Source organism: Seriola aureovittata, chromosome 5 (genome assembly GCF_021018895.1).
Source record: "Seriola aureovittata isolate HTS-2021-v1 ecotype China chromosome 5, ASM2101889v1, whole genome shotgun sequence".
NCBI classification, from domain to species: Eukaryota; Metazoa; Chordata; class Actinopteri; order Carangiformes; family Carangidae; genus Seriola; species Seriola aureovittata.
In genome coordinates, this window is record NC_079368.1 from 27,441,068 (window position 1) to 27,468,315 (window position 27,248).

At 40.4% G+C, this 27,248-nt stretch overlaps 1 protein-coding gene across 3 annotated transcripts in view; it reads right to left on the reverse strand.

The window, feature by feature from the left end:
- Positions 1-27,248, reverse strand: part of grid2 (glutamate receptor, ionotropic, delta 2) — a 469,811-nt gene that overhangs the window by 149,098 nt on the left and 293,465 nt on the right. For all 3 annotated transcript variants that reach the window (XM_056376388.1, XM_056376390.1, XM_056376391.1), the window contains exons 5-6: positions 10,266-10,319; positions 2,293-2,466 (exon numbers count right to left, since the gene is read on the reverse strand). In XM_056376388.1, the coding sequence (XP_056232363.1) occupies positions 2,293-2,466; positions 10,266-10,319 (228 nt within the window). The remainder of the gene's footprint in view (positions 1-2,292; positions 2,467-10,265; positions 10,320-27,248) is intronic.

Here is a 27,248-nt window from a genome sequence, read left to right on the forward strand (position 1 = left end):
ATCTCTTGCCAATTCAACCACGCACCCACCCACACACATAAAAACAGGATGTCGAAATGAACATGAGCAAAGTGTGTCTCAACTGTACGTGCACAATAGTCTTTACTCTCACGGTCTCTATCAGATACACAAAAACACATTGTCCTTGACTGAAATGAGTCATACACACACACACACACACACACACACACACACACACACACACACACACACACACACACACACACACACACACTCTCTGCCCTCCACAGTAGAATGAACACATATGACTGGACGCTACCCACAAAAATAATGAATATGTTGGAAGGGCTTGATTCTTGATAATAGCTTTTTACACTTGAGAAGCACTTGATTCACATTAGGCCACACAAGGTAAGCTTTATTTATGTGTATTATTCAACGCTTCAGGGCCTCCAGGAGTTAACAATGTGTTTGCATTACAAAGGCACTGTATTTTACATACTCTATAGTAAGGCGCAAACCAACCCTAGGCTTCAATCAACCTTTTATATAATTAATAAACATTTTTATGTATTTAACTTTAACCTTTTAGGCATTTTTGTTTTTGATTTTTTTTTTCATTTTATTATTTGACTTTATTTAATTAAAAGCCAAATAAACATGAAATGCAAAAAGCCATACTCTCTTACGTCCATGGATTGATTATAGTGGGTGAAAGTCTAAAACAGGACTGTCTTAGAACTTAAAAGGGAGATATCCACATAAACATTAATACCACGTTTCTGTTTTCAATGTATTTCCAACTTTCATCAAATGTGTTCCCCCAGGGTCTTGTGCATCCACATAAATCAACAGCACATTAATTCAATTTCATATTTTTGTCTTGACACATAAATAAGAGTGTGTTCCCTCTCCTCCGCTCTATTTGATGGCAGCTTGATGACTCACATACACACAAAAAGGGATAATAATTGCATACATATTGCCACCCTGGGGGACATATTAAAAAAAAAAAAAAAAAAAACACACAAAGTAAAGATAAGGAAATGTGAAAGCAGAAAAAAAAAAAAAAAGCTACTGTGTTTTCCATGACCATACTTGAAGATGAATTGTGTGGTCTAAGATAAACACATACAAGGGTGTGAGCCAACGTTTCCCAAAATGATGAATGTTTCAGGTAAAAACCCTCACAGGCACCTGCTGTGACAATGTCAAATCATAGTGCTTAATGTAATAGGAGGCTTTTGGAACAGGAGAAATGTTGAAATGTCAAGCTAAAACACAGAGAGGTGTTTTAAGAGACAGAAATGGAGCACTGGAGCAGCGTTCAAATACTTGACGTTGAGTTTGGAAAATTTTAGGGATAAAACCCCAAAGAGGAGTGTTAAAATAAAATCCTAGGTAAATTTGAGAACATGTGCATGTACAGTATATAACTGTGATCCGTGTAACACCTCAGAATGCATGATGAGACTGGACTCACATTTAACACTAATCAAACATTTCTACAGTACCGGATATTTATTAGAAATTAATTCTGGCTCAAATAAAGATCAGTAAGAGTCGCTGCATTCAAATGAGCCTTATTCTGCAAGTCATTTACACTGAGGCCCTATGCTGTGGAGCTCTTTCTTATTGGAGCAAAGTTGCCCAATAATGACATCACTGACTGTATTCCCACTGCTTCAAGTAAAAGAGAGGACTGAACCTAATTTCACGATGTCTTGCTCTTTGGTAGTCTTGATTCAGACTGAGTTTATTCGCTTTTTCTGATCATCACTCCAGTTAATTAACCTGCAAGGGGACAAAGTGCCAAAGAGCAGGATAACAACAACTCCCCACAGCAGCTTTGGCTAGTTAGCCATCACTGATGGTATTGGCTGAAGCTTTTCAGTGACAACTGAGCAGCTTTTTCTGTGAATGTATTGCAGCGAGAAACATCCTCACTTAATTGAACGATACGTGGATCTGAGATAGAGAGACTGAAAGACAGAGTTTGTTGATTTTTGTTCTGGAACAATTTGCAGCTCTGACACTGAACTAATTTAATGAGTGTAATTACTGTTCCTTGAGTGCATTTTACCTAACTACTACTTACTTTTTACAACATTCTTTCTTCCACAGCCTACTGTTTGTGTGGGAAAAATCTTGTGGCATACCGCTCTTTTATGATCCATTAAATACACACACAACTGTTTGTGGCTGCCAGCTACAGAATCAGTTACTTTCAGTATGACCCTTAAACCTGTTTTGAACATAAGCCCACCATCTTTATTGAATTTGTTGAAAATCACTGAGCTGCCTTCCGGAAAAATCACCAAACCAACTCACCTCTAGCTGCTGAGCCTTGGGGTTTTTAGGGTCACAGAGGGAAGTGTTAATCCGGTGGTTGTGTTTGACACAGCGCTGAGTTGTGTTCTGGGGCATGGGGAATGTCTGGCGCACCAACGTCAGCCGACCGATCGACTTCATAACTAACTCCTGCAAGTCGTAGTCCGAGATCTCCTGAGAGAGTGGGAAGAGGAGAAGGAGGGTGGTGGGGATATGTGGAGGAATGATGGAGAGAGCGGGGAATAAATAACATGAGAAAAACAGTATCAGCAAATCCATGATGTAACATTTTGTTGCAGAACATTTTGGACAAGAAAAATACAAAGGACAGTCACCACAACAAATAATGTAACAAAAAACTTAGTTGGATACTTGTCCATAAAAGTGCCTGTAAAAATAAAACTTTTCTAATTCATATCCAAAAGATACAGTGTGCGACATTAAACAGTTTAGTTCTTGTTTTATATGCTCTACCTTTCCCATTATCACCACACTGAGCTGTGAAAAACCACCTACATCATCTGCAAAAATAGTTATTTGATATGAAAGGTACATGTCAGCAGAAAGGAGGAGGGAGAGAGAAGGGTAAAAAAATGTGTCTGTGTGTGTCTGAGTGAATGCGTATTTGTGTGTGCTTGTTGTGTGTACATACATGTGTGTTTGCACGTACTCTGCATGTCCTTGCAAAACCTTGGGGGAGGAATCATTGCTAATTTTAGCCCTTGGACACAATCTCTCTCTCCCTCTCTCCATCCGCAGATCTCCATCCATCCTCTGCGAGTGCAGAGGGTCATGTGGTGACGAGATGAGAGCTGACGTTTATCGTCCCTGGTGGAGGTAACACTGCCACCAACTGAGACAGCCTTTGCTTTCTTTGTCTATGTGTGCAGCAGCTGTCGTTGGTGGTGTGTGTTCGAGTGTGTCTTGTGTGCACACGCCAGTTTAAGTGTAAATCTGTGTGTATGTGTGCATATGTTTCCATGAGATTGTTTTTAAGCCTTTTGATCGTGCAAAAAGACCCTTGCGATTCTGTTTAATTTGCACATTGCAGCCTGCTTGACAGGATGGATGGGACTCTGCCTGGAGACCATGCACACACATAAACAAGCCATCACACACACTTCATATTAGAGAAGGGTAATATTATAGGTACCACTGCTTCATTGACTAATCCCAATGGATTTTATATGAATGTAATTAACGTTCATTAAGACCTGTGTGTCCTCAGGGGATGTGATCAATGGTGATTAGAGCCAGCAGTTTTCACGTGTACTCATCTGCATTAGGCTGGTATATGGCCCTAACTCTATGCACAAACATACATTTACTTCTGAAATCAAACTGATGCTCTTTTGATTATTTTAAATAAGTAATAGTAATAAATTCAAAGACGACTGATTTCAAAGATCACACTTATACAATGTTTTGCTCAGTATTTTGCCTTGTCACATTTGATGTAATTTTCTTGAAATACAGTAAGTCACAGGTTTCACCTTGTATGAATGTCCTGTACCCAGAAGTATCTACTAAACAGTCCAAGTAAAGAATCTATTTGCTGGCTTTTGGTGTTAAAACGTGGCAAAAATCCCAAACAGTTGCCTACACAAAAACCCTGAAGGAGACAGAATTACAAAGCCAACAAAAAAAGACGCAGGACAGAGAGAAAATGCTGAAAATTGCTAAAAAGGCAGATCTGTGGGCCAAAAGAGAATTAAGATTCACAGTGGGCAGTCAAGGGCATGCAAAGACACATCGGCAGGCAAGAATTATCCAGAGTGCCGCACTCAAAGGATCAGACTCAAACAAATATAGATGCACCAATGCGCAGACATACAAACACACACACACACTGAAACTTAAAAGGAAAAGATCATTTTGAGATTTGTCCTCTCAACAGGAGTTTGTCTCTCTGGGGACAGACTTCACCCAGTATGACTTTCAGTGGTGTCGTGCTCTAAAAGCTGTTAGCCTTTTAACAGGTGAGACTAAATGGATGTGAGACACACACACACACACACACACACACACACACACACACACACACACACGAAGCAACACATTAAATCACACATGCTCTCACATACAACTTACCACCACACAGGGGTCCCAGGAGGGAGAAGGTGCTCGTACAGAGTTGACATTCACCTCATTTTATCAAATGACTTTTGAACTAAGTTTCATTTCTCCCATAAATTCTGTCAGGCCACTTACTGACAACTTTTCACAGGCTTCCTCAATCAATACATTAAAAATAAGAACAACCTAGACATCCTCTGAACTCTAGGAAATTTTGCTTAATATAGATTAAACCAAATCATTTTATTTGAAAAGATTACTGCTGATTGCCTTATTATGGCTCGAGAAAATGTATCACCTCCTAAGCATTATATCCACCTTGTTTTCAATCACCTATTTAATCATTCAGTCCTAATCAGCACTTGAACAAAGGTAGCATTATTGTTAATCCATTCTTATTAGTCAAAATTCTCCCTCAAGCTGAACAATCAACTACAAAATCATTCAGTCCTGAAGATAGTAGAGTGTGTCCCAAAATTCTGTGTCCAACCACCTGAAACCAGAAGCTTTGGGCCGGTCGTAACCCCCAGAGCACCCTGTAGCTCAGCTCTGGCGTGAATCATGAGTTGTTTACTCCCTAAGCTTGAAATTTTGGTCTGGAGGCCTCCCCATCAACCTCAACCCATCACCTCTCTCTCCTTCCATCCGTTCCCCAAGAGCACCAAATCCTCGTCTTCAGTGTTTTATTTGAAGATGACAGTCAAAAGCAAAAACACATACATCATCCCCAACACTTCTTGGCACTTCTTACATGACCCCTATACTTTGTCCTCCACTCTTCCTCTTTTCAACCCCTTCCCTTCTTCCTTTCTCACCCCTAGAGACACCAAATCCCCCTTCTCTCTTCTTATCTGTAGATGAGTTGAAAAAAAAGCTGCTTTCTTATTTATTGTTTGACCCTTTGTGCTCCTCCTACCTCTCTGCCCAACCTCGCAGCTCCTCCCCATTTACCCCCCCCCCCCCCCGTCTATGAGAACACCAAATCCTTGTTTTGCTTTCATTCAAAAGTTCAAAGTTTTGAGAAAAAAAAAAAAAAAACAAATCCGAACAAAAGCACATCTGATTTAATTTGCTTTCGCTTCCCTCTCTACCTTGGGCAATTTTCTGCAACAGCCCCTAATTTACTCCTCTGACTTTGACTATGTCACCCTCTCATTTCTGTGCTTTTTCCAAATGTTTTAGGAAATTTAGCAATGTCCTTAAAAAAGTGCATGAAGAAGTGTGAGTTGCAGAGAGAAAGAGCCTGGTGACGATGGGAGTTGAAAATGCAACCAAAGGTGACTCTGAGTCGGTAGTCTTTATCTGATTTGGACTTAAATGTTGACTGACAGAAAAAATATTCTATTTTTCATCACATTTTGCCACAGGTTCTTCATCAGGGTGATTTACTTAGGTACCCTCAGATTTGCTGTCTCTTTCAATCCTCAGATACTATGAGATCGAGACGGGGGATAGAGCAAAGCTAGGTATGGCAAGATGATGGGAAAAAGAGCCTGACAAAATGAAACGCAGTGTAAACACGTGAAACGTTAAGGAAAAATCAACGTGCGAGAACCATCGTGAGACAGGTGCAGTGCGACAGTACATTGAGATGTCAATGGAGAGTCAATAGAAAAAGTCATATAAAGATCTGTTATAGATGTTAAAAACTGATTTTACATGAGCTGGAAGACAAATTTGTGATCAAAAACTTTGTTTCAAATCCCTAGACGAAGCAGGGAAATCTGGATAGGAGAAGTGTCACACTTGCCTTGAACAAGACACAAAATATCCAACAGCTCCAGGGGAGCCGCTTAGCACTACACTAGTCGTAGACGCCTGTAGTCCTGCTGGGCAACTTCCAGCTGTGCACAGAGTGCGCACAACTGTTAACTTGTTCTCCCTCGGCAAGCACTGCTGTAGCTGTAAATAAGGCTGTTCTCTAACTTAGCTAAGATTGCAGCCTAAAATCATTATAACTTTCTATCTTCAATGTGTTCCCAAGAACAATGACTCACATTAACCACTATTAATTTTAGGAGTTTGTACGATGGATTTTTATTGGGTTTATTTAACAAAAGGTTTTTAAGACCACATAATCCTTCAATTAAATTCCAAGCCAACCCCGTCTCCTAGAAATTACTTTTTTAAACAACTACACTGCAAAAAAAAATATGTTTTATATGAAATAACTGGATTATGTTCAGAGGCAACATATTTTGTTAAATGAACGAAGCCCTATATTTCATAACAGCAGAGGAGTCACCAGGAGGTTGCTGGAGTGGATGGCAGGTGTACAAACTGCATATATACATGTAGTGTCTGAAGTCACTGTGAACGCTTTCTTTATTAAACCAGACCATGCTTTTCCCCTGACCTTAACTGAGTACTGTAGGTGCCAAAACATTACTATAAAAAGGGGTCTAATAATGCTGCATTCACACACTGCAAGCTCCAATATTCTGATACGTTCAGTACATATTTGTGACTTGCAAAATGTGTAAATCAACAACACATCCTCATTATGTTAATAGAAAACGTAATCTGGTCTCAATTACAGTCATACAAAATGTATTTGCTGTTGCATTTTAGCTCTATAGAAACGTAATTTTTACAGTACAGGCTTGTCACAGCATGAAAATCCCCAAAATTTAAGTTACATGGCTTTCATAGGATATCATGCAGTTAAGTTAAGAGCCAAAATGACAGAAAAGCCTAATCTCGTCTCATCTCATTACCATGCACTTGTACCCTTGAGGGACTAAAAGGCAGAAATGAATGGAGAGAAAAATAATGATGAAAAAAAGAGTGAGAATGGCAACAGGGAAGATCAAGAATGATAACAAGACAGAAGGTGAAAGACCATGAAGAAAATCAGAATGACTAAGGTCAATGGTGGAGTTATCCTCCAAACTTAAGAGAGACAGACAGAGAAAATGAGTAGCCATGAGTGTTCCTTATTATTTCTCTTCCTCATCGTCATCCTCTCATCCTGAGCAGAACGAAGGAGATAGGGAGAGGAAGGATGATCAATTATGAACTGTGAACTCCTCTTCAGTGTGGCTGTCTGACTGCTGGCTGTAGATAAAGCAGAGTTATGACAACCATACAGTGCCCCCTCATCCATAATAAACCACAGGGAGGGAGAGCACTTTCACACATAGGAATATTCATTCTCCAAAGAACCAGTACTAGAAGACATCACGTCTGACAAAATATTGTAGCCGCTCATCCATTTTAAACAGTCTGCTAGACGGCTTCACACGGCCCATCGCAGGAATACTGTGTCTACATCGGAACAATGTGTGACTAAATTTCAGCCTTGATAAGCAGAATTAGGACATCATGTCATTTAAAAGTTATGCGTGAAGCTTTTCTTTAAATTATTTGGAGGCATTTATGATTCATAGTACAGTTAAGAGCAAGAGAGAAAGAGATGGCAAGACAGAGAAGGAGTCCCAGTCTCTGCCACCACCTCTCCACTCTCTTCACTTTGCTGTGTTTTGTCCTTCATCTTCCTTTCCCCATTCTCCTCATCATTACCCATGGGAATAGACTGGGCCACATTTTCTTTTCCAAATCTCTCTTTTCTCAGGGTAATCTACAATCCTGCTTGCAAACATTAGGGTAGGAGTAGCTGGGCTGAATATCAGTGACTGGCTATCTAATTAGCTGTGTTCGTTTGCATGTCGGCATGTGCAGCTCATTCAGCCATCACACATGGAGCCTGCTGCTCTGCTCAGCAACTTAGACTGCAGATAAAGCAAATATATGTTGCAGAATGAAATATGGATGGAGGTGCAATATCTGAACCTTCAGAAAGTGCTATGGCATGTGTACCGACAGCATGAGACGAGAGAGATGAGAGAATTTAGCCTTTCTGTTCAGCCTATGACCCAATCTGATCTCCTCCCATCATATTCAGTTTGCTCCACTGAGTCTTGCTATTTTTTAATTGACAATGCAAACTGAGACACGCAAGCGAGCATGAGACAGAGCCTGAGGACATTATGCCAAAAACATGAACTGTCAACCCTTAAGCGCAAAAGGGCTGAAGTACTGTACTGTATGTGTCAGAACGCTGGGACTGGAAGTGTAAGGACATATACTAATTGATTTGACTTGACAATATTAAACAAGACTTTTAACATTAACTCTACCAGCTTCTACTGTCAATTGAGAGACTGAGTTTTCAATTGTAGCTGATCACATGGGAGCCACAAGTCAATGCAATGCTGAAATCTACATTCTGAAATGTAAAACCACTAAGCCACTTGTACCATAACTTTCTTATTTGTCAATGTGTGAAGTTGAACCTGTAGCTTTGTATATAGTTTGCATGTTTATTTTGTTTTTTTTAAATTTAGGCTATAGGAGTACTTGAGTGATATTCTGTCATTGCTAAAACATTAATAACTCAAGGAGCATTAGCCTGCCAGACAGCAGTTCACCATTGATTTCTCAAAGGCAGCAGGTACAAAGTGTTAGAGGCTACATGCTGCTAGACATGCACGCAGGCTGCAGACTGACATGTTAAGCCTCTCAGGAAGCTAAGCAAAGAACAAGTCGCTGCCAGAAAGCCTGGAGAGTGTTAGACAATACCAGATGCCTGATGGGATGAATATGAAGCCACTCTATTAGGGAGCTAGATGTGACTTTAGCCTACCAGGCAGTCGGGTAATGATAGACTGCTCAGTAGGCTGCTTGACATTGCCATCTGCCAAACAAAGTGTCACAAGACAGCCTGTTATTGTGTGAGTGGGAAAGTATCAACATTGTGAAAACACATCTATTTCAGTTAGGAGGAGACACATTTATGTAGCATGGCAGTTCATATATGAAGTCAGGCACTAATACAGAGTAGTTGTTTTCTACACATTTATCCACATTCTTACCTCTGATAAAATGTAAGAATGCTACCATCTTTATTAAAGTGCAGGGACAATACTCATTCTTTTCCCTCATCCTTTGCATTTGAGGAAATGCAAAAACAATAGTGAGTGGTTGTATGAGGCACTTGGGTGGTGGTGGTGGTGGTGGTGGTGGGGGGGGGGCTGAGCCTTGTGGCATTTAGTAGCATTATTATAGTCAAAGGTTAGAGAGAGAGAGAGAGAGAGAGAGAGGAGAGAGAGAGAGAGAGAGAGAGAGAGAAGAGGGGGGATACAAAAGCATTCTTACTTGTTTGTACCAAATTAGGTTTTCCATTGTCCCTACAGTAAATGTTGTTTTGGTTTTCCTCCTGCTTGTGTATATGGTTGTGTTTGTGCACCTGCTTGGACCCCCTGCTGCGCCTTCCTACCTCATTGTAATGCCCGAGGCTATCAAGGCGCATTAGCTATTCGGGTATATATATACATCCAAACACCCACACCCACCCCCCCCCCCCACCCCCACCCCCCCCCCCCCCCCACACACACACACACACACCACACACACACACACACACAAAAAAAAACTGTACACTCTGAGAAGTAGGAGAGTGACTTTGTGGACTGTCTGTGCTTGTCTGCTCTCGATAATCCAAAAAGATCTTAATATTTCAGTAGCGATACTGATTTTGAACCGGGGAATATATGCTCATCTAAGGGAATTCTTTCAAGGTCTCCTTTGTCATCTCTGAAAATGTATTGTTTGTATACAGTGGCTCTATCGTAAAATAAGTGGAGAGCCGTGGGTGCTCACTAAAATATACTAAATTGTCCTTGGTCATCAAGTTGTGTTATTGGATGAACTGATCTGAAACAAAAGCAGTCAACAACTTTGCAAGCGCACCTCTCTCCTTCAAACACCCAGGACACTGAAGAGATTAGAGGGGTTCTAGGTCTAAAACCATAAATATTCCCAGGATAATTGAAACAATCAGGGGAACTGAAGGAACACCCAGTACACTATCCATAAATCATTTCCGTGGCACTCACCTCATTAATCAGGATCCAGTGACAATCGAAGGCCACCAGGTTGGTCTCCACCACCTGCAACACAAACAACCGCACCGTCACATTTAGAATTGGAAATAGAAAATGTCGTGGGTTTGGTAGAAATAAGCAGGTTTTAAATACATGACAGATTGAAAGATGGGACAGGGGTTAGGAGAAAAGTAGTGTATTTTTTTGTTTTTAAAGAGAAAGAAATCCCTTATTGTCACATTTTAAATGTGTTTTCTGTTTTGGGTAATGTGATTTATGGTCTCTGAAGTGTGAATATTATGGAAAAGAACATTATGGAAATGTGCGAGGCTGAAACCCAGTGTGAAACCCAGCATAAGTGAGTTGAGAAAACTTGTATCAAAAGGTGCTGAAGGTATCTGCCAAAAATCTTATCAAACACATGCAGAAATGGCAAAACCTGTTTGTGTGTGAAAAAATACCCACAAAAAAAACACCCTTACATTTCAACATTAGCACTTTTCTCACTAATTTACACATATTAGACAAACTTTTAAGGAGAAGTCCCTGCCTCTTCATCACACACACACACACACACCCGCACACATGCACAGCCACAAATACACTGCATCAAAATATTGTGTTTCAGCACAGGGAAAAAGAAAACCTTTCCCATGAATTGTTAACGGTGCAACTTAAATATTTATATGTGTCAACTCTTAACCAGTAACTACACAATTGTTAAACACTGCAGCAAGGACACTTTGAAACGGTGCTGCCTAGATGACAGAGAGAGCTACTACACACACGCAGGGCAAAAACATTTGGAAATCCAGACACACCCAGTACATTTGCACCCACAGTACATTTCTGTTATAATGTCATCCATTTTATATAGCAGCAGTGACTTTCTTTAAGCTCACTCTCTATCTGCTTGTCCAAGTGGCCCTTCTCTCCTGTTATCAGTGAACTCTGTCAGTGTCTAACCCCCCTTTTCAATTATTTTCTGTGACAAGCATGATGTTGACATCATTTTTATTTGCGTTATATTCATCTTCTCCTCACCCCATCCTTCTCTTTCTGTGTCCTTGTTTTCCTTTACCCAAAATACATATATAAATACACAGGTGAAGCACACGCTATGAGAACAGCTTCTTCTTGAACTACTTACTACAGCAAGATCCCTCTCTCACACAGCTGGGAAGTGATTAAGTTTCATTTATCAGTGTATATACCTTTAGCTTTGCTTTTTGTCTCTTAAATGGGCAGGAGTTTAAAAGTGGACACAAGCAACATGGCATTAAGTAAGTAGAACATCATTTAAGGATGGCTAAAGGATAAATTTCTAAAGAATAAACGGCACAGCGCCATTAATAATCTACACAAAGTAGATACAGTGCAGCAAAAAATAGATGTTTTGTTTTGCTCTTCGGTTGCCAAAGAGCCGTTCCATTCTCAAACCAAACAGCACTGTCAATTCTTATCCACTCTCTTTCTGTTCTTGTCTATCACCTCTATTACATCTCTATTCATTTACCCACATCTCTCTTTACAAAACCCTTTCACGGCACACCACTCCATCCGTATTATTTACTTTTGAAACAGGAATGAGTGCTCAGTCTTCAGTCTTGTTAGCTTGTTTTTGACTTTCTTCTGTCAGAAACACTTTCTGCCTCTCACCTCTTTCGTCTCCCATTTTTTCTCTCCGAATCCCACCCGACCCGTCTACTTTTGTTCTCTTGTCGTTGCCCCCGTTTCACCTCTCATCCCATCATCTCTGCTCTCCTTTAATTGCTCACTTCTCACTCTGTGACTGCACCCGCTCCTTTCTTTCCTTCCCCCTCTCTCCATCCCTCCACCCCTCCACTCCTGGTGTAAAAATACAGTGCCACTCGTAAATCATTAGCCATAATTGTCTAGGTGACTATAGCACTGTGTGTCATAAAACACTTTTTAGCCGTAAACAAAAGGCAACAGCTGGAGAGGGTGACGGAGCATGGCTAATAGTGGTTTAATCTGCCAGAGTCTCCATAAAACTTCATCATTATAACACTGACAGCTGCCATAAAATACTCTGTCTATAGGAAACATGGTTGCAACACAGACAAGGAGTAAGGCAGACAAGAGAATGCAAAATATAATATTGTCTTAATTTTTCTTTTCTGTCAGCACCTCTGTCTGCTTCACTTCCACTTCGCTGTGTATGGAAACAGCTCATGCTGTTTCTTTCTCTGTCTGTTGGAGAATTGCAAAAACAGAAAGGAGCGGTAAGAGAGGGGGGAAGGAGAGACAGAAGTTAGGACAGAGGTTTGGCGAGCTGGTCTTCTATTCTCTGTTCCTCTTCATATTTATCTTTCTGTCTTACTGTCCTTCTCAATGTTCCCTTCCCCTGGTGCTCATTAAGACTTTAGCAAATATTCACATGGGATTTTGGGCAAATCTTTGACTTTTTAAACAAATTGCAAATGCAAAAAATGTGTGCGGCTTAATTTGTGAGCACAACTGAGTATGTAAAATAATGGAAATAAATATATGTTGATGTGTTTTTGTTTGTATGCAAGTGCAAGCGGATGTGAGTGTTTCCACTTCTCCCATTATGACCTCCCTCTGGCAGCCGTCTGGACAGATGTTTCAAGCTAATTAGCGAAAGGGCAGACTCCTAACACTAGACATGACTCCTCAGGGGTTGGAACTGTTCAATATACTCACTGCCTCACTCGCTCTCTCTCACACACACACACACACACACACGCACAAGCATAAACAACCAGGGCTACAACAAACACTGCTGCTAACACCCAAGACTGCCTTGTATGTGTGCATGTGTGTGTGTATTTGTCTACACACAAACTAACAAACTACAGCAGCCTTGTTAACAACTCAATGCCAATACTGCAGGTAGGCAGGAGTCACCTGGGCATCATTCTCTTAGTGCTACCACAGGGATCCTTCTGACCTCTCTGACCAGCTCCAAAAAAGCTTCAATTCTGCTCAGTTCTCACTCTCTGAAGTCAGAAGATCACACACACCAAACACCAACTCTGTGGACCGGGACAAATCCAATCACTCAGTGTCAATATAAGTAAGCCTTTTCTCAAAGTCTGAAAGCAGACAGAGAGAACTAAGAATGATCTGCAGCATCATACCACTGTGCACCCCAGTCTCGTATGTGCTTTATCGAGTGGCCACGATACAGCCAAACGCCATTTCGATCCTGTAATGACCTCCGTCCACCTGTCACTCCTGAAGGAGTTCAACAAAGAGAAAATCATTGATTCTGGCAAATGGCTGCAGTTGGCTGACATGCAGAGTCAAGGTCTGCTGCTCATATCAAGGCCTGATTTGACAAAAGTGGTGGAGATTTAACACACATATACACACACACAACTCACTGTTTAGTTGTTCAAACATGCTCAGAGACAAAAAAATAATGCCAGTGATTGTTTGTTTGTTCCGTAGTATACCTTATACAATGTATAGCACACAGTATATTCAACTATGTGGCCATTTGTGTCTATGCGTGAGAGGGTAAAAAATATTAATGCAAAAGCAGATATTGCCTAAGTACCTCATAGGGGAAGCTTGAAGAGAGAGTGGGCGTTGCTATTGAATAAAGTGCTCTAAATTGAAAATTAGTTGTGTAATTTAATTTCATGCACTATTTGTGATCAAATCAAGCAAATAGCCTACAGCCCACCCTCCAAACTAGGCATATCCAAGCTTCACACTTAAACATGCAAGCACAAGCTGTGAAAGTACAGCCACACATACAAAAGTTACAGGTAGACAAACATCTAAAAACCCAAGCACACACATTTGCACAGATCTATTTCTATTTCTACCACTGCGGTCCAGCCACTGCTGCATTATTTGCCGAGAGAAAAGAAATTTTATTTGCTGCGCTATATGGTTATGCATCCACTGACACACTCACAATAAATTACTATGCTATCAACCTGGTCTATCCAAGCCTGCATTCTGATTACTGTAATTAATTTGTATTTCTGTGTCTGCATATGTGCATCCAGGGATAAGGCTGTAAGAGTCTTGAGGTGGGGGAGTACGATTACTGTTATCATCTCAAACCCTTCATTTCACCTGAATGCTGTAAGACAGAAGACAAATATACAGAGGAACTACAACATGAGAGTAATAGGAACACAGTGGGCAGCAATGAGAGAGGAAGGCGGAGACGGACAGATACTGATATAAAAAACAGGACTAGGTCAAAACCTAGTGTAAGACAGGACTGCATGTGGTCAATTTGCCGAATTTTGGGGACATAGTTGAAAACATTGTGGAACACGTCCTAGTGCTCTCCTACTCAATGTGCCTGCTTGCATATATAGTATTTTAATACAGCTGAATTCACACGTTTTTCCTGTCTATGTTGTAAAAAGACAGAACAAGTGTGAAATTGTGACTGACACAGGGCAAATTAAGACGTGTTAATTTCCAAGCCATCTCGTAGATGCTGCTAAAATCCTAATTTTATAACCACGAAGTCCTCACCCCATAAGATAAAGACAAAGCCTGTCTTTATCGGCTGTATTTATTTATAAAATGATTGCTCAGCAAGAAAGTTAGAAACAACAGACTATCTTTCCTTGTTTGTCTCTCACAGGGCACAGCCTCTGACCGTCGACTTTATCTACCTGAACATAATACACTTTTATTAGATCCAGGTCCTTATTTCTAATTCACTTTGTTTAATTGGTCATACTGCCTTATTACACTACCAAGCCTCCTTTTGAGTCGCTGCCGTCAATCGTTTCTGATTCCATGTAAATACAAATTCATCACTTCCTGTAATCGTTTCAAATTAAAAGCCCTCTAGCATTGTAATGGCCCGAAACCCTTTATTTCTTTTCTTTTATTGCTGTCCTGCGGTAACGTAATGTCTCATTTCTGGTTGCTGGTGTTTAATTGCTATTTAGGTTTGCTAGTTTCTTTAGCTTAGCAGTTACCAGTGGCGTGCGGTGGATCTTACAGACAGGCAAGCGGAGCTGAGACCTCCCCAACTCAGTGTGCGATTCAGATGTTTACTTCACCAATGTCAAAACCTTATCATGACAGTAGTAGAAGAAAATCTCTCATAAATTCAGGGCCTGTCATGTCTCATGATTTTGTGCAGCCTGTCTATCCTGTGCTGAAAGTCTCACTCCTGCACCTTGCTGCACTCTGACTAGACATCTTCACTTTTCACCTTCCTGGCTGAACAAGCATTTGTCTCTTCTGAGATGACACAAAACATCCAAAATGTGCAGTATGGCTGAATAATATCTAAAAAAAAATCACTTATATCAAAAAATATTTAGCATTAGTTGACAATGAAACACTACCATGATAATAGTGATTCCTCCATTTTCCAGCCTCAGTGTTGTTAATCTTTCCTGGCTCACAGTCTGGACTCTAGGTGGGAGGAACAGCGGAGAGGCGGGAACTTTGGTCTTGAAGAGTTGTAGCTGTTGCACTAACAGCCTCAGGTACACATACATCGCACTAAACATTCAGGGCTAAATTGCTAGCTAACTAGCTAGCTGTGCTCGCTCTCACTCTCTCCTCCTACGTACAAGCTACTGCTGCCTTTCCTCACAGGTCTGCGCATGCGTATAATGCGTGCAATATCATAACCGATCTCAAATTGGTAGAAAGTGAGTCAATGATAACTTGACAAGCAGACTCTGGCGATGGACAAAGATCCCAGGATTATCCTCAATGTGCAAACCTCCCAAAAAGGCTGCTGTCCTCTCCGCTTGACGAGCTTCAGCCCTTAGCAATAGGACACGTTCGCGCCAACGAAAACCACAGAAATGTTAGTTACAACGGCTGGTGGTCAAACTAAGTTTCATAGATAATACCCTGTGGTCAAAGAAAGTTTCATAGATAATACCCTGCTGCCACCACAGGTAGGCAGTAAATTGCACGATGAAAGGCAGAATGCTGTTCTGAGATGAGATGTAAGGAGAGATATCACTTCTGCTTCACTGTCATCCTAATTGATTAATTGGCAATTCCCTGCAGCTTCAGAGCATTTGGGAAACCAGGGCGGCTGTAGGCACCCTAAACTGTCCAGTCATGTGGCATTGGACTGACCAACGGTAGAAATATGATCACTCAGACAGTCAGTCAGGACATTCGTATGTACATACAGCAGGTCAATCAAACAAGGTATCAACTCTTACTCAAACAATATGACGGAGATCAGAGTTAGATTTTACTAAGGCTCTTCTTACAACTCAGTTTTACTTGTTCCCACTTAAGCACTCCATTTCATCAACGAGGGAGCTATGTAACCTCTTTGCACCTTCCTCTTCGATTCCCTCTCTCTCTTACCTAATCACACACTTTTTCCCTGTGTCTAATTTGCATGTCTCAGAAATGTTACCAAGTACATTAAAAGATTACCACTCTTATTCAAAATAAGGGGAGGAGTGTACTCTCTCCTCCTCTCACTTCATTCTCATTCAACCTGTCTCTACCATTCATTCTCCCCCTCTCTCCCCCTCCCTGTTTATGAATTGAACATTTAGTGCATGCTAACTGAAGCATTTTCTCCCATAACTGCTGCATGCCACCACTGCCATTTAGGCTTAATGTCACTCGCCTCACTCATGCTACTCCCACAGTGCGCCTTATGCATGTTTGATTGTGTGTGTCTTGATGTCAAGTATGTGTGTGCACATTTGTGTGTTAAAAAGAAAGAATGTCAAGCAGAGGGCGGTGCATTATGACACTGCTTTGCTCTATGGATTTACATACTTGGCAGAGGAGCGCTGAGCTCAGACTGATGGTGTGCAAACAGGCAAACACAAGGATATACACACACACACACACACACACACACACACACACACACACACACAGACACACACATGCACTCCACTGGCATGCATTCTGTTAGCACACAAGGTGCTAAAATTGCTAATCTCAAGCCTTTTGTTTATTCCTCCGCTGCCATGTTGCATTAATAAACAAATACAAATGTGTACATCACACCACATGCACTCACATACATCATGATGAAAATAGATTAGATGATAGGTGCTTGTTATGCCGAGACATGAACTGACTCAACACACATGTACCTACACATCTGGGATATGACAGCCATGACTGAAGGAGTGAATATCCATGTTAGATGAGCTCTTTGGAAAGCAACATTATGTAGTATGAGTTGTTTCCACCCACAAAGCCAGGTGGAGAATTGTTAAATATTAACCCAGCCGTGGAGAGAGTATCCTGCCTATAGCCCACTGACACAGCAAATCCAGCCAAGAATAAACAGTAACTATTGTGTATAATTTTCAACACATCTGTGTATGTTGTCTGTGTGTTTTGTTCATATTGCTTTAGAAGACTTTGAGTAACACTAGACCTTGAAAAACCATAAAAATTTAAGAAAAACATCATGGTGGAGGGAAACTTAAGTAAGCAATAAATCTAACATAATATAGTGGGGCCACTTAGGCATAAAAGGTATGCACTCATTGTAGTGTAGAGTAATGGCATGCATTTTGATGAAAGTGTGCAGTGATTGAGTTGGACAAATGGCATATGATTAATAAATCCATTAAAACATTTATAAACTGTGCACACATTAGATTTTAGTTCTTAGTAAAAAATCAATGAGAGGTCTCTTGTGGAGATTTTGCAAAATGAATGCTACAAATATGGCAGTGGCATATGAAACATAATTGTCAAGTGTTCATTTTTACCTTCTCAGAGTCAAATTCTAGTGTGTTTTGTAGCATGTCATGGCTATAAAATGAAAATTTCAGATAATATCACTCTGTAAAATAAATAAATAAATGCTGTCTACTGAGGTGTACAAGCTGGCAAAAGAGGAAGCAGTGGCAGAATATTTTTCATTTTTTGATATGGAGGCATTTGGCTGAGCAGCATGACAGCAGGAGAACAAAGCAAGAGACCAAGTGTGAAAAAGTGTAAACAAAATATATTTGTAAAAAAAAAACAGTTTATGGTGACAACATCCCATTTAAAATCCCAGAGAGCTAAAGAACAGTGACTTTTATGTAAAGCATTACAGTATAAAAAGGGATGTTTCAACAGGAAACAAAGGGCAACGTAATGAAGTCTTGGTCTTGGATGCACTGGACCATACCATGAGATGAGTCAGAGGGGTGTCAAAGGCCTGTGTGATTCCTCCCAAAACTAATGACTCTAAATCACTACCATTACTGTCTGTTTAATTAGTCTGATCCAGCCGTGGTCACACACCAATGATCTACAAAGTCTATAAAGGCTGTGCTGGTGGGGGAGAGAGAAAGAGAGATATTGAAAAATGCAGATTGCAGCTATGTGTGTGTGTCTGTGTTAATTTACGTGTGTTTTTTAGCGATTGCTCAAGAACAGTCTCTTTGCAAAGCCCATTTGACAAGGTCTCTTACTCTATTTCTCTCTCTCTCTGTCTTGCCCACACATGCACACGTGCACACACACGCACGCACGCACGCACACACACACACACACACACACACACACACACAATAGAGAGCTGTCACAATCAACAAAAGCCACCAAACTTCATCTCGACAAGGTCCTGGCCTGCTCACCAACCCACCACACACACCATCGGCATTATTGATCAATCACTCACTTTCTGATGAAAACGAGGGGAAAAAAAAGCAGCCATTCACTTGTTTTTTGTCCTTACAGCAGACATTTCTCAGTAGCTTTAAGTTTCTCTCTCTCTCTCACTCTCTCTCTTTCTCTCTCCCTGTCTCTTTTTTTCCTCTTTCTGTCTTGACATATAATATAATGCTAGGACACTGAAGGTCTTTGATTGTATGTGTTGTGATGGCAAAGGGTAACAGGGCCAACATGCAAGACATCTATCATCTTTGAACTCTGTGTGTGTGTGTGTGTGTGTGTGTGTACGCAGAAGCACACACAACTTTGCGGATTTGTGTGTGTATGTCAGCCTTTCAGTTTATTGATCAGACCACAGGAGCAAGCTACACTGTCGTATCCACAGAGAGAATATATAACACACTCACACTCACTCACACACACTCTCACACACATACACTCTCACACACACACACACACACACACACACACACACACACACACACACACACACACACACACACACACAAGCATGAGCATATAATTGCACACATACACAACATTCAGCTCCCCAGTAAATATGATGATATCCACCCTGACATTTAGATATGAACAGATCAATGGCTGGAACAAATAGAATAAGCCGTCTTGATAGGTCTAAGGTAAACAGTTGTGTGTGCATGTGTATTTGTGTGTGTATGTTTGTGTATGTTCTTTAATTGATTTGCTAACAGCTTTTTCCAGTCGCACAAGGGGGATAGGGTGATTTTTTTTCATTTCACACATTTAGTATGCATGTCCATAACCCATGTTAAAAATCCATCTATCCATCAAGCTACAGTAGGAACCTGGCTAATAAGTCAATCTAGATTCAGTTCACAAGCTTGCATTCTGCATATTCCTGATCATTTACACATGGCATTGTTTATAATCAGTTTAAAATTCTTTGCAATGATAGTGTAACAGTGTACTTTACTGTACATCAAATAAAGGTATACTACAAAAAGTCTTTTAATGGTTAAGTGTCACTACAGATACCTTAAATGGAAACATCACTGACAGGGTCTCATAAATAAACATTTTTGGTCAGGCAGTCCTTAACTGAACACAGACAGCTCAGTGATAGGTAACGTACAACACTGTTCTGTTGCAGAAAGCTTTTTAAGGGCGGAGATGGTTGCACACCTAATTTCGCAGTTACATGATGATGATGATGATGATGATGATGATGATGATGATGATGATCGTGATGGTGATAATAAGGAGGAGGAGGAGGTTTTTGTATGCAGGGCAATTAAAGCTAGTTTACAAGATAAATTGCTACAAAACTGTTTTATATCTATCTGTGGAAAAAAACGACTTTTTGGTTGGCAGGCATCTAATAAATTAAACTAAACAGAATAAACACTACATTTAAAAATATTTAATCATGGCACTGAATGCGATGAATTTATAACCCACTTCCATCTCCCTGTGAAGATTATTTGATAAATATTCTGCACCCCCACTCCACAAAAAGCCACTGGGTTTACACTAGTAAAATGTTTAATGAGACTCCGTACACTTCAGATATTTTACACATCCAAGAACGGGCCAGTAATTCTAAGTAATACTGTTCCCTCATATTGATGCAATATCAATATAAGTTTAAAAGTAGAATATGAGCCAAAAGAACAGACAATCATCTTCAGATTACAGGCTTTTATAAGCTTCTGTAAAACATCTTTACGACAACTGCAGCAACAAAAAAATGCGCCACATTAGCTCAGTGGCCCAACTGACGGGAGGTCATGTCAGTGCAGAGAAAAACAGGACAGAAGAGAGCAGAACACAGGCGAATTACAAGATTAACCCGTGCCCTAAAATGTCAGAACCCATGCCAACTGAAATTGCCTATGGCAAGGTCAGACGAGAGGACTGAAAGGTTGGCTGTGTGCATGTCTGTGTGTGAGAGAGTGCGAGAGCGAGACAGATGGAGATAGATGGATCGACAGACAGGGGGAAAGGAAGCTTGTAAACACTTGTGTGTGCATGCTTGTGTGTCTGTGATAGGGAGGGAGAACGTGCGTGTGTGTGCGTGTGCGTGTGTGTGTGTGTGTGTGTGTGTGTGTGTGTGTGTGCATGTGTGTGTGTGTGTGTGTGCGTGTTGCCCAAGCTGCTGAAGTGTTCCTGTAAGCCAGCTTGGCTTCTCCAGGTTGACTAATCTTTGACCCAATATAAAATGATTCCTCTACCTCTTTTCATCTGTTCGCAGTCCATCCCTCTATCTGTCACTCCCACTACCCCTCTCCTTGACTGCACTTTATGAAAAATACACCATAGGTCAATTGTTCATGACACAAGCTATAGGTTTATCTTCACAAATGTCAAGCATGCACAAAGGCACACACATACTGTGTATGAACATGGTACACACTCTGTCTGAAGAATGAACTTACAAATTTTTACACTGAATTTTCCAGATACATTAAGTTTTTTCACTGAGGAGTCAGACAGAGAAGGATCAGTTCATTTACAACAGGCAGAGGGCAGAGATACACACACAGAACAACAAAGTCACAAAGCCCAGCTGTCCCCTGCTGGCAGATCATGTTTCATCCACAAAACCAATAACCACAAGAAATATGAATCTTTTAATCAACAGCAAGCCTGCATTAATACAGCTATCTATCAGGATTAAAGTCACATTTACACATCAACAGAAGAACAGAGCAGTATTTTAACAGTACTGAAAATGCCTAAAAACAGGACTCTAAGATCCTGTTTTCTCAGCATATATAACAGCAAAATTATCAAAATGTTCTCATTCAGTATTCACTTGTCCAGCGTTGTCCAGAATAACACATTATAATTTTAAGTGTTATACAGCAAATCTTATTTTTGTGGTAGTGAAGAAGTTTTGCTCCTGTCAACCTAGGTTAAAGGGTAGATAGTGTTAACTCATTTAAGCTGCTAGTTAACACTGCAGTTCTTTATTTCAATTCCTTGCTAGAATAAATTATAATTTCATATCAGGGGAGGGGGTTGCTAAAACTTCAGCCAGGGAACAGTAAGGTTGGGGCTTAGTAGCATATGGGATCAGTGTGAGTCATAGTCTTACATAGGCTGAATTGATAAAAGGTGTTGGTGTAAGAACTTTACAACATGAAATTACGCACTCACCACTGGGACGAGCGAGACAGGTCATAGTAGTGTCACAGGATGAAGGGTTGGTGTTTGAGGAATAACCAGCTGCATATGGTGAAGAGTAGCAGATGTTCTGGTCCTCAATTACACATCTGATCTGGCCTCCAGGGGTTGAAGCATATGCTAAAGTTGTGAGCCAGAGGAGCTGACCACACTGTGCGCTCATGTTTTACAGGTAACTGAGGAGGCTGACTGCAGCTTGGCATAATGTAGGTCAATTTAAACCATTTTAATTAAGAAATCATTATTTCCTACCCTAAGCTTTAAGAGATGAAAAGACTTTACATTACAATGTAATAAGATCATTCCTTGAAATTCTGTAAGGGTGTGCTCTCAGCAGTGAAATTGAGTTACTAATTACATATTTAGTTAATACAAATCAAAATGAACTGACCCCTATATATTGTTCTATTGTTATGATAGTTGTTTCTCAGATCTTACTTTGATTAAACTTAAAAGCCTATGCAGCATCATCTTTGTGTTAATGAGATATTAAGTGGCTTTCTAGTTTTCCAAAGGAAGTCACAATTTAACAGCATATGCAATATTTTCTCTGAAATGAAGCATCAGGAGAGTAGAATAAGGAAGTGATGGTGTAGAGGATTGCATCACATTGGAGTCGCTCTAAGGATAACAGGGACATCCGAGTTATCAAATAAATGGAAGGAAACCAAAAAAGAAAACCTATAACAATGGCATTTTAATCCCATATGACCCATATGATTCACTGTGTTTAAAATGGAGACTAACATTTTTGTCTTGACTAACAACTTTGCTCAAGTGCCTGTATTTTGCAGCTTGGAGTTGATGATGGTCCTTAATGGCCCAAAAAGCTTTCAATTAGTGTTCTTAAACAAGGACAGTCATCCTACCTCCTTCATTTAGGAGAGCTACAGAGCTGTGCTAATCTAATCATATGATACACGTGCTAACACATTCTAGTGGACATGGACATATTGTGGTGAAATTTGAACTTTTGATGAAAATCTGTATCAAAGAACCTATTTTAGCCTATTACACCCCTAATAATGCTAAGATGAATTTACAGCCTACCTACTGAGACAAACTAAAAGATGCCATCAGGAGAAGTTGTAGTTCTTGCTGATAGCATGCGGGAAGCTTAATAAATAAGTTAACACAACTTAGACACAAAGTGCTTTCTGCAAAATCAAAGTCATGAGGCCATGTGACCTAAAATCAAAGTAAAGCTGTGATTAATAGATCAGCTGACCCTAAGTCAGATTGCATCTTCTGCCCCTCTCATTTATAAACCATTGTATTCCTCTATTTCCAGCTGGGACCTATGGTGAGGAGACTAGTTTCACCCTGAGCCTGACGCTATTACCGAGACCAGAGAGAAGGCGATAACATGATGGCAAGCATGTGTTACTGTGTAATATTTCTTTGTTTGTGCAACTGAGAGAAACACAGAGGCACATGCATCTTCAAGTACATTTAAAAAGAGAAAGAAATCCAGTGTTATCAGTGCAATACCAAATAGTCTGAGCAGAACACAACAGTAAGTGATGTGAACAGGAGAGAAAAGAAAATGAGAGCAAAGGGGAGGTGAACAATGAAAAAAAGACATGAAAGAAAAAGAAAGAGGTGAGATGAAAAATTAAACCAAAAGGCAGCAGTGAATAGACCATCTGTCCAAGAATTACACCTTTGCTTCTGGGCTAATCAGTAACAAATATGGCACCAACTTTTGTCATGCAATTGTCGCTCTCCTCTTGGACCAACCGGCAATTGTGAAAATGCTGAAATAGTGTGATGAAATGATACTGTTCTGCAAGTTAGTTCAATGCAGCCCAAGCTCTGTCAGATATCACATGTGACGGACAAACTAATCTGTATAGAATGTAAATGGGTGAGTTTTACTAAAATAATAATAACATAATAATAAATAAATCAACGCACATACACGTGACTCGAACAACTACACTCATCCCTGTGATCCCTCACATGTGCACACAATAAATGCACAAACCGACACAAACATACAGGCTTGCACACACACAGCAGAGGGTCTCCATGGGTTGGAGTGTTTAGAAATTGTACTCTGTATGTGCGTGCGTATGTGTGTGTGTGTGTGTGTGTGTGTTTTCTTGACACAGCATGGCAGAGAGTTGTCAGTTTTCATCACGATACAGTATTCAGCTCCAGCTGCAGTCAACAAGCTTATACAAAGGGATTATACAGTATGATACTTGAATTGAACCATCAAAAATACAATGTGCAAATATGAAATGAAACATGAAGACTGCTGGGGAAAAGATTGCCTTCATAGTTCAAAAGAAATCAAAACTGACTGTCGGTACAGACAACGCAAAGCTGCACTCTGGTGTAGAAATCACACACTTTGTCCACAATCTTCTCCAACCTCCTTCCTAAAAGGTTTTGGTGGCATAACCATGTTACACTATGATGATAGTCACATAACCACAAGAGGTTGCTTGTCAGGAAAACAGAAACATACGTAATTTCATTACATCACTTTTACTCTTTTGGCAGATGCTTTTATCCAAAGCGACTTACAAGTGAGGAGGACACTAAAGTCGCAGTACAGTCAGGGACCTTGAAGTAAGTACTGAATACCAAACCTGTTCAATAAGACAAAGTGCAAGGAAATCAGGTAGAGAAGTGCACTGAAAGTGTGAGTTAGGCATATTAGGATGTTAAAGGTGTTAGGGGAGGTGGTGTTCTCGGAAGACATGAGTCTTCAAGAGATTCTTGAAGATAGAGAGGGACGCCCCTGCTCTGATAGCATAGCTCATTCCACTATCGAGGAATAAGAACAATCTGGACTGTGATTGCCATTTGTGCAGGGATGGCAATGCCAGACGACATTTCTTGGAAGAACGCAGTGGCCTAGAAGGAGGAACAAACAACTAGTGCTGTCTTTTATGTAGTGATGACAGTTTCTGTACAGACAGTGTAATGGCTCTTTGTTCAAAAATTCTATTTTCGGTTCTTAAGTGTTTGAAGCTGAAAGAACTTTAAGTGAAGTTCGGGTTATTGGATGTGGGGTTGTGTGAGGTAGTTATCTATAGTCAGTTTATTACCTGCAGTAGATTCAGATCAGTGTGCTTCCAGTTTAGAGAAGCAGCCGGGAGCGCCTGCACAGAAGCTGAGCGATGTGCTGCTGTGGACAGGGCCAGCCGAAAAAATGTGTTTTAATCATTTAATCACACCCCTCTAAAAAAAAACAAAAAAAAAAAACAAACAATATCTTTATATAACCTAGTATCAAACCACCTGTTCAACAAGTATCCAGAAAAAAGATATTTTCAACTATTTTGTCCATCGTCTCCCAGTATCTTTTACACAACAACAATACTCTGGTTAAGCGAACAGCAAATTGGAAAAGCTAAAACGAAATGTGTCAGTATGTAAGTCTGACTGATTATCAATTCTTAAAATGGTGCAGATTGTTGTAAACTGATCGACTGTCTGAGACAAACCAGCCCAATCGATTCTAATCCTGTTCTGAATTTATTCTTTTTTAAAGATGATCATTTAAAAACAACAACAATTCTTTAGTAGGCTAATGATAAAGAACCAGTAATAATATGAGCTGGATCAATAAGGGTATGGATAAGATGAAGATAAAGTCCTAATGATACTCATCCATAACGTTAGTGGCTTGGCTCTGACTTTGAGAGGATGAGCAAATCACAGTTAAAATCCCTTCACTATAAGCCTTGTTTAACCAGTGTTATTTTGTGATTATTATTTATAATGGCGCACAGTGTGATCAGTCACAAAAATGTGAAGGATTATTTCATTTGTAAGTGTTGTCTATTCATTAGTAGGGAGAGCTTTTAATACCTTTTGTCCTTGTAGCTGCTAAATACTCTCATAAAGCTGCCTGCTACCTTAGTATTAGCATTGAAGAGCCTAAGGGTTTGAGAAAACGTTAAGGCTAGAATCTGGGCTCATTCTATGTTGATTGAACGTGCCAGTGTGTCATTAAAGTTTTCTGAAGGAAAATTAATCGTCGGGATTAATCGACAAATTGGTAAGATAGTCGATCTATAATATATAATCTATAGAAAAATAGTCGTTAGTGGCAGCCTTAACTGATTCCCTTGTATTCGTCACTGTTCGGGTATCTGTAACTGCCCGGGTGTTGTAAGGACAACATTTCCGCTCTCTGCCAGAACTAAAAACAAACACAGGATTCATTCCACTGGAGTGTACATGTCAGATTCTCCCCTTAAAAGCTACTACGTTGTTTGTGTCCATCCAGCCATACGCAGTAAGAGGCTTTTGGAAAAGCAAGCCTTTTGTTTTATTGTCAGCTGTTAGCAAGGTACTGTACAAACAGAAAGTCTTCTATTGAAACATCTCATGCTTTTATCTGTTTCTGAGTCTTTTCCCTGGGTCTCCCATCCACGATCATCTCCCCATTTGTCTTTCTTCACTGCACACACTCTCTGCCTGCATTTGTCTCTCACATAAACTGCCCTCTCTCATTTCTGATTTCATTGTGCTTCATCTCTCTCCGTCTCTTCTCTCTTTATCTTCCTCTTTCTGATCGCCCTCTCTTTCACCTAAGACAATTCTGATTGCACATCTAATACATCTTCAATAGCATAAATCCCCTCAGGAACTGAGTACAGGAATTACCAGAGGATGCAACAGCCCAAAACATGCTCCATAATCGAAGCAGCGGAAGTAGGGGGAGGAGAGGAAGGACAGGAAGGACGGAGGGAAGACACTTCATTTTTCCATCCCACTTACTCCACTGTTTCCCTGTTCATTGTGTTTGTACGTATGTGTCATCTGATCATTTGATATAATGATCTGTGGCCTGTGTTGAGACTTGCACGTGTGGAATTAAAACTGTGTGTGTGTGTGTGTGTGTGTGTGTGTGTGTGTGGGTGGGTGCATGAGGGTGAAGGGAGGTACACTGATAAAGGCAAGATAAACTGATAGAGATGGCAACATGATAGTGGAAGAGTAGGGACCTAAAGGATGCTTGTAGGGCATACAGTGCATGGAGACTGTGTAAGTGCGGTAAAGTGTGTGTGTGTGTGTGTGTGTGTGTGTGTGTGTGTGTGTGTGTGTTTGCGCATGTGGGTGTTCGTGGAGGGGAAATGGGAGAGGAGAGAGAAACAGACAACAGATAAGCACATTGGCAAACTCAAAAAAAATGTGGGATGACAACCTCACACACACACACACACACGCACACACACACACACGCACGCACACACAAATCCGTATCATCTC